Source organism: Beta vulgaris, chromosome 6 (assembly GCF_026745355.1).
Source record: "Beta vulgaris subsp. vulgaris cultivar EL10 chromosome 6, EL10.2, whole genome shotgun sequence".
NCBI classification, from domain to species: Eukaryota; Viridiplantae; Streptophyta; class Magnoliopsida; order Caryophyllales; family Amaranthaceae; genus Beta; species Beta vulgaris.
This window is the reverse complement of record NC_079207.1, coordinates 47,332,581-47,341,484: the sequence shown is the minus strand read 5'-3', so window position 1 is coordinate 47,341,484 and position 8,904 is coordinate 47,332,581. Positions and strand designations below refer to the sequence as shown.

The 8,904-nt window shown below is 37.2% G+C and overlaps 1 protein-coding gene across 3 annotated transcripts; it reads left to right on the top strand.

Moving 5' to 3' along the window:
* Window positions 1–2,470: 2,470 nt before the first annotated feature.
* LOC104896718 (uncharacterized protein At1g10890) lies at window positions 2,471–8,052 on the top strand. Of its 3 annotated transcripts, none has more exons than XM_019250316.3 (5): window positions 2,471–2,636; window positions 2,754–2,934; window positions 4,411–4,626; window positions 6,578–6,797; window positions 7,696–8,052. In XM_019250316.3, the coding sequence occupies exons 2-5, from the start codon at window positions 2,843–2,845 to the stop codon at window positions 7,960–7,962; spliced, it is 795 nt and encodes a 264-aa protein (XP_019105861.1). In that variant the 5' UTR covers window positions 2,471–2,636; window positions 2,754–2,842; the 3' UTR covers window positions 7,963–8,052. The 3 variants fall into 3 exon arrangements, with proteins under 3 accessions (XP_019105861.1, XP_010681793.1, XP_048503503.1); XM_010683491.4 differs by having other exon boundaries at window positions 2,748–2,934; XM_048647546.2 differs by lacking the exon at window positions 2,471–2,636 and adding an exon at window positions 4,077–4,288 and having other exon boundaries at window positions 2,793–2,934.
* Window positions 8,053–8,904: the final 852 nt, after the last annotated feature.

Here is an 8,904-nt window from a genome sequence, read left to right as displayed (position 1 = left end):
TTTCGTGTGCTGACTTTTGGACTCTGCTTTTATATGCTAGTTATTATAATACTACATCCGTTCCTAAGTAATCTACACACTTACTTTTCATTAGAACCAAGGCATAAATGAAAAAGTAGGAGAGAAATGAGAGTAATTATGAAAAGTGAGGGGTAAGAAGTACAAAAGGAAAAAAAAATCTTTGTTCAACACCAAACGGAATAAGTCTATCTAGGTGGTGGGAAAACCGAAACCTTGTGGAGTAAATCTAAACTACCACCTTTACTATCCATGTACGCCGTCTTAACTGAATACTCCCCTTTCTTTGTGAAAGCCCACGAGATGGAGTCATTGGGCAGCCTATCACTTAGGGGGATCGCAAAAATAGCTCGGGCATCATCCTCATTAAAATGCTCTTGAATCAAACCAACCTCCCATTCCATATCGTCGAAATTATCAAATCACAAACTCGATCAATTCCCGGGCCCTCTCAGTAGATACAAAATGGTTGCCCTCATTGCAAATCTATGGATCATCCCACACTCGGATGTTAGTACCATTACCCACCTCCACAACACACCTTTTCTCACCAAGTCTTTTACACCCAAGATACTCCTCCAAGAGAAGCTACTAAGATGCCTAGCCGAAGCCTCAAGGAATGAAGTTTTAGGATAGTATTTTTCTTTCATAACCCGACCAAATAAAAAGGAGCCTTGAGTAATCAGACACCAAGCATTTCGGCCAAGGAGCGCATCGTTAAAAGCCGAAAGGTCTCGAAAGCCAAGGCCTCCGAAACATTTTGGAGAACACAATGTCTCCCAACTCTTCCAATGCATGGATCTTTGACCATCCTTAGAGCCCCAACAAAATCTAGCCATCGAAGAGTGGATGGCTTGAATAATCGGACACGGAAATTTATAAACTCCCATTAGATAGGTCGAGATTGCTTGGATGACGAACTTTAAAAGTACCTCTTTTCCGGCACGAGAGAGAAGTTTTTCTTTCCAACCTTGTAACTTCTTCCAGATGCGCTCTTTGATATCATTAAAAACTTGCTTTTTAGACCGCACCGGGAGGGCGGGGATGCCCAAATACTTGGAATGACGCTCAACATGTTTCATGGCCAGAAGCGCAGCCAACTCCTCCTTCCGTTTAGAACTTACCCCTTTGCTGAAAGAAATTCCGACTTTTCGATATTTATTTTCTGACCAGATGCAGCTTCATATTTGTTGAGAATATCAACTATAGTGGTGCATTCCTGTCGGGAGGCTCGGATGCAGCTTCATATTTTCGAACTATATTTGTTGAGAAAAGCAAACTGTCATCAGCAAAGAGAATGTGAGAGATTGCAGGACCATTCTTGTTGGCCTTCATTCTATGAATTACCCTATTTGCAGAGGCTTTATTAAGAAGAGTCGAAAAAACATCTGCAACAAGGATAAACAAATACGGGGAGATAGGATCTCCCTGTCTAATACTTCGAGAGAGGGGTCACATCACCAAACACATCCCCATTAACAACAAAAGACTTTAAAAATTCGAAAGGACTAAGCTTTGGTCAAAAGTCCAAGGACGTCCCGCTAACACTTTCGCCTTGTCCCAAACATGGCCAAATTGCACTACGAATAGGTCGTTCTCAATAGGGCGAAAAAGGGCGTTCTTCAAGATAGCCCATATCTGGTTCAAAGTTCTTTTTAGGGCTTCAAAATTGTAAGATCCTGATAGACATAACCTTCCTTACTAGGGCAAGATTAATATCGTTCTCAATTTCGTCATCAAGATTTGCAGCAAGAGCTACTATAGTATCTTCCTCCGCAGTGATATTTAAGTTCGAAACACGAGAGATGATCTCGTCAGCCATTGGATTGACTGCAGATCCCAGGTGGGATTGAAGTGCACGAAAATCGAGAAGAAAGGTGTGGAAAACCACAACTTATGGGGACTCCAACCCTAGAGAGCAAACCCTAGAGAGAGAAACTCATCAATAATCAATGATTGAGTATCTTAATATATCTATATAAAGTACTAATAGATAATGTAACCATTAGAAAGGAATGACCCGAAAAGGAAAGTGGGTAGATTAAAATAAACGGATGTAGTACTCCATCCGTCCCAAAATATAGTTCCCATTTTCATTTTGGGTATCCCAAAATATAGTTCCCATTTTCATATTTAGTTCCACTTTTTTTCGTAATTTGTCTAGAAAAATCGTATCCCATCATTTATTTGCTTTTTGAATCTTGTTTTTTCCTTTGTTTATTCAACTGAAATGTTACAATTAATGCTCTTCCACCAATTGTTCTCCATTCGCTCTGTTAAAATCATCTTTTCTCATACAACTTTTATTGAAATAAACCAAAAAATCTTTACTACACTTCTTATATTCTAATTGCATAAATTATCATGAAAAAAGAGAAATAGAAATTATATTTTGGGACGGAGGGAGTATATGATATGGAAATGATATGATATTGTAATAGATTGTCGGGAAACAATTTTTCAGAAAAAAAACACAAAACACAAAATAGTATTCTAAAATCTCTCCATGTTCACCAGTTAGGGTTCCGCATTATCACTCGACTGTTGAAAACATTCATCATCATCTCTATTCTCTCCATCTTCACTCTCTCTCTCATAAAGAGACAAGTTGTGTTAAGGTTGATTGACTAAACATTCACATCTTTAATGGTGTTAAGTTTGTTGTGCATATGAATCAAATTCATCCAGTTTCCTAACAATTTATCTCATCTTTCTTCTTTTTTATCCAGGAACAGATCAATTTCGATATCAATTTGTGTTGTGTTATATTATCAATTTCAACCTAAAAAAGAGAAGAGGAAGAAGAAGAAGTGGGAAATTTGATATGGGAAGAGATTTGTCGCGATCAAGGTCACCACAACATCATAGACGTAGTAGGAAAATTCATAGGGCACGAAGCCGATCACCTTATAGCAGGTGACTCCGTTCAATTCTTCCCCTTTTCTCACAAAGACTTATTGAGATAATGCTCTATATATGCTCTACTTCGATGAAATTTCGCCTGGTTTGTGCGCTTTTCTCCAGGGTTTGGGGTTGTTGAGATTGTGCCAAGTTTTAGGCCTACCAATCTTCCTATTGTTCTTGTTTACTTTTAGGCTGAGCCAACTAATAGCCATGCTATCATCATAACTTGCTGTTTAAAATGCAATGTTTTAGGTTGAATTGTCCTTGTTGTTATATAGTTTGTGTTTTGTTCCTTGCTTTTTGTTACTTGCATATTGATTTCTGATCATGCAATGAAATTTACAAGTATTAGCTTAATTTCTATGTTTTAATTTTGTTTACTCTGCTGGCTATCCACGAAAAATGGTGATCGTAGCTGTGCAACTTCATGTTGTCTTTTATTGGTAGGCTTGCAAGCGAGTCAAGTTGAGTTTTTGTGTTTCAAGATAAACATGATGATAATTATTTGTATTTGAGACTTGAGTATGGCTTGAGCTTGAACAAACTTTTAAAATTCTCATTGGAGCTCTTGCCTGGAGCTTGCTGGATGCTGAATGAGCTTGAATTGAGCTTGAGTATGAATGAGCTCGTATTTATTTGAGTACAATTTGGAAATGAGAAAGATAGACCAGGTTAAGTGTGTGATTGATTGCTATATATGATACTAAAATATGTAGAATCTGATAATATGAGATTTCCAAATCTGTGGTTCCTTTCCAGCTAGGTTTTACTCTATTCGAAATGCTCTTATTTAGTTTAAAAATGATACTAAACAATTATAAACTTCTAGCTTTTCCGAGGTTGGATGAGTTGCAAAAAACATGAACAAGCTTATAAACTAACTTAAACGAGCTGTTCATGACCATTAACAAGTCAAACAGGAAGGTGATTGAATTTGGTTAACTTATTAAGCAAGCTTAAAATGTTCGTCCGAGCTTGTTCATTTACTTAATAATTGGGCTTCGACTGAGTTTATTCACGAACATTTACCATTGGTCATATAATTTATAATTTCTACTAGCATCAATATTTGCTGGACAAGGTCAATGTTGTAATTTTGTTTTCCAGTCGTTGCAAAGATGGTCGATTGCTTCTAATGACAAGTTAACCTGTAGAATGCTGTAAGATTAGGATACATTTCCCTTCTTATAAGAACTTGAGAGAAGTTGCTTGCTTCCCGTTGTTGGGTGGTGAAGTTGCTTCCCATCGTTGGGAGGTGAGCAGGTAAATATATGCTGCTGGTTTTACTTTGTTCCTCCATTGTGATTAGCGACATCATGTGATAAAGATGGAGTATCCCAAAGCTTTTGTTTTACAGTTTAATGAGGTAAAGACAAGTGCTTTTTGATTCATTGTGCTTGGGGTGTCAGCACTTTTGCTCTTTGTCTAGTGCTGCAGCAGTAGTAGGCATTAGTTTCTTCTCTCAACAGTTTTCCTTTTATGCTACAGAAGAAAAAGCCGTTCTATATCCCCACGCCGGCACAAAAATCGTTCTCGCACCCCAAGGCGTCATAGAAGTCGTTCAGCTTCACCTAGGCGCTATAGGCGGCGGCGAAGTAACAGCGCTTCGTTGTCTCCTGTACGTAAATCTCCTAGTCCAAGCCTTGACTCAGTAGAGCAAAAATGTGCCAGTGAGAAGTTGAAATTAGAAGAAGAGAAGCAAAGGTATACTCATTCCTTTTTGCTTAATTTTTTTTTTTTGCTTTTTTGTTAGAGCTTGAAATGGCTGTGTTTTTCTCCCCCAGTTTTGTTATGATAGTTGCAGTTGTAATCATCATCGTTATATTTAGGAGGTGATTTCTGGTTTGGGTCTATTGGGATCAGTATCCAGTGAATTTGACTTGGTGCCTGTTTCTCATTCTTCTGACTTGACTTGACTAGAATGTTTTATATTGATATAAATATTTATTTGCATATGCCTGTATCCACTACATATTTGTTTATCTATTTTGTTTAACTTTTTTGGTGGTATTGTAGGAATGTAACGCGTGGTACCTTTCTTTAGAATGTGTTATAAATAAAAACCGGTGGTATACCTTTTGTAAATTGTACTTGTCTTCATTTTGGTAATGTGGTTTGCTGAGAGGTACATAAAATGTAGAAATCAGAGTTGCAATTGTACCACTTGATCCTGTATAGTAGATCAGTGGGTATTACTGCATACAGAATACATCCTTGTATATGCAAATACACGTACATACATACAATGTATGGAGCCGTCACTTCAGTGAATTGCCTTTTAAAGCTAGAGTATCAGGCTTACCCCACCTTGAATATCACCAAAAGTTGCTGAACTAGCTTCTTCTGAGAATCTTCTTCTTGTACAATTTGTTGGTTTGCTAGTTCATATTTATCTTTGATATGTGAAACAGTATGATTAAAGTTACTGTATATTGATGCCTGAAAATCTTTTAGGATAGTATGATTATGTTTTAAGCCTGTTGAGGCTCTAAATTTCAGTTTTTTCTTATTGCCGTTGGTGCATATATCGATTGGTGGCCCTCCTGTTAACGTTAGTCTGAAGTCTGAACAGACTAGTGAGACCTGCTTCTGATGAACAGAGTGTTGTGTTTAGTTATATGTCTTCAATGCGCAAATTTTGCATGTGAAATGCATGCTTTACACCAGCTTTTTAGACTTGTATACTCAAATGTTCATAGCTGCGAGAAGTACCATTTAAGGCTGTACAGTTTTTGCTCTTTATTTTTCCTCTCCCTTAAGTTTTCTTTTTCAGCTACATATGATGCCCTGCAGGACATATTGCAAATTGGTTCTGGAGTATATAAGGTCATGGGAAACTGTTAATGTGCATGTAGACAAGTTTCCATCTAGATTATTAGTTAAACATATTTCACTTTTGACAAAATGGTTCTATTTTATGCCTTGCATTTCTAATAAAAACAATGATTTGAAATAATTAATCCAGTGAACTATGTCTACCAGCCAGCTCACACTGCTTCAGTCTGATCATGACAGTGTAAAATTTGTCAGATCAGTGAAGAAGCCTGGCTGAATTAGTCCTGGTTGCAGTCTTGGTGTTGAACTCATTTTAGTCCCCGAGTATTCCAACCTTATACGCTTCATCAATTAAGAAGACAGTTTGGTAAACATAGACTATACACAGAAATGTGCCATGATGCATCTTGAAGAATGTAAAATGATATTTAATGCGAGAATTAAAGTGTTTTCATGATTAGTTTTAAGTGCAGCAGGTTGCTTGACATTCTCCTCCACAGGCTTTTCTGAAGGAAGATACTGCTATATTTCAACTTGTTATATTTGATGATCCATTGGCTGCCTCCTTTATCTACTGTACACCAGTTTTGTCTGTTTGGATCTGGATTCAGTTAGAGGTATGCCTTAAAAGCATAAATGTGACATGAAGGTTAGTTTGCCATTGATTAGTTACAGAATGGAAAAGAGGAGTAACCGAAAAAACTTGTTGTTCATTTAGTTTCTTCGAGGCTAACAGTAGAATCTTTTTAGCATCCCTGCCACGTTGTAGATGATGTTTGGCAATTGGTTGTATAGACAAGGCAAGGATGTGATGATTTTATGTGCCATATTTTTTATGATGTTTGTGATGAATACCTTTTCTCCCCCTCCCTCCCATCAGGCGTCAGCAAGAAGCTGAATTAAAATTAATTGAGGAGGAAACTGCTCGGAGAGTGGAGGAAGCAATTCATAAAATAGTTTCTGAGAGCTTAGATTCTGGGTCGATCAAGCTAGAAATACAGAGGCAATTGGAGGAAGGTAGGAAGAAACTACATGAAGAGGTTGCTGCTGAACTTGAGAGAGAAAAGCAATTTTCACTAGTTGTTGCTCAGCGGAAAGAGGTATGTATTCTTTTGTGTCAGATCTTGATGCCCTGATGTCTGTAGCAAAGTATTATAGTAATTATACCTGAACTGCACATATGCAAGATTTTTAAGCAGAGTTATATTTTGATGGTTTCATGCTCTCCTGCAAGATTTTTTAATTTGATGGGAGGGATGTAGTGAGAAGACACCCAGAATGAGAAGGATTCATGTGCATCTTCTCAAAATTCGATTTGCAATTTGTTTTCTGCTGAATGTGCATAATATTTTTGGAACTAAAAGTAGATTTCATCAACAAAATTAAAGTTGGCAAAAATAATTTATTTGCACCACTCGGTTTTTAAAGGACGTAGCACTAAGTTCTAAATAAAGTGCACATTCAATTTTAGAGGTTGCATGTTTTGTTAAAAAAATGGGACATGAAAATTTTCAAGTGCCTTCTCATTTAACGCTATATATTTACTCTTTTTTCTTTTTCTTTGTTTTGGGGGTGGGGGTGGGTTGTTGGTTTGAGGGGAAGAGTAGCAAAGCTGAGGTTGATTTTAATTATTGATCAGGAAGTTTAACAAATCTTACTGTTCTTATTGCAACTAGTGTGTATGATGAAGGGAGGGGGGCGGGCGGAGATTGGAGTGTGTTGTTGAGTAAAAAGCTGAAGTGCGATTCAGATTTAGACTGAATTAGGTCTAGTCAAAGGTGGTGATTGGATTCCAGCTGAAATATATCCCATAGCAAGAAGGAAGGAGGGGGGTTATTGGAGTGTGTTGTTGAGTAAAATGCTGAAGTGCTGTGTAAATTTTGGCTGAATTAGGTCTATTAACATGGTGATGGTTGGATTCCGGCTGAAATTGTATCCAATGGAAAACAGGGTAGAAGAAGTAGTTCCACATGCTTGACAATTTTTGCTGATCTGCAGGAACAAGCTCGAAAGGAGAAAGAAGAACTTGAAAAGATGCTGGAAGAGAACCGGCGAAGGCTTGAAGAAGCTCAGCGATTTGAAGCACTGGAGCAACAGCAAAGGGAAGAAGAACGGTATCGGGAACTGGAAGAGATGCAAAGGCAGAAGGAAGAGGCTATGAGGAGGAAGAAACAACAAGAGGAGGAAGAACGGGTGAAACAGATGGTCTTGCTTGGCAAGAACAAGTCTAGGCCAAGACTGTCATTTGCCCTTAATTCAAAATGAGCAAATCTAGATTTGCGATTTGAATGTATGGTCACAAAAAATTTATTTGTTACATATAAGGTGGAATTTTGGTGCTTGATTATCTGTCAATTTTCGCCTTTTGTATCCATCTCGTAAATGTGTGCCTATGGGCTTATGAGAACGACGGGGTGTAAGTTCGGTTTTCGGTTTGGTTTTCGGTTTGGTTTTAGGAAAAAACCAAACCAAATCGAAATAGATTCGGTTTTAAATTTTCCAATCCAAATCCAAACTGGAATTCGGCTCAATCCAAATCGAAATTTGAAAGCCAAAACCAAATCGAAAGTTTTTATATTTTAAAACCCAAAATAAACCAAACCAAATCAAACTGCACTTAAACCAAACCTTACTTAAACAGAACTTTTTGTTCAAAAAAAACCGTGTTTCCAAGACTAGCAAGTTTACCAAGTTACAACAAACAATGCACTAACCGAAAATGGTAGCAGCAGTATAAAATTTCCCAACACTTCATACTTGTTTATAACACTGAATGTCTGAATTATTCTACAACAATATAACATTGTATACCTGAATTATTCTACAATAATATAACATTGAAGTTAATTCCGTAATTTGGTAACTAATTTTTTAAAAAAATTTTAAACACTAAAAAAATCGGAGAGTAAGAATAACATAGCAGAAATCAAAAAATTTGTAATTTGTCTACCATAATTGCATATAATTTATCTAGCTTTCAAATGACGAAATTATGAAAAACAAATTGAAGATACATGATCTTCTTCGATATATCTGCTTCAATCTTCTTCACGAGTGAGTTTCTTCAACAATAACATAGCAAAGTTTATGCTCCTCGACCTTCTTCAGTCATAAGAGGAGAGAAAAGGAACTTGAAACTTACTGACTTGGTTAAGAGAGGAGCCAGCAACGGCGGAGCTTCAACTTCTTAGGGTCTTAGTAGTGACT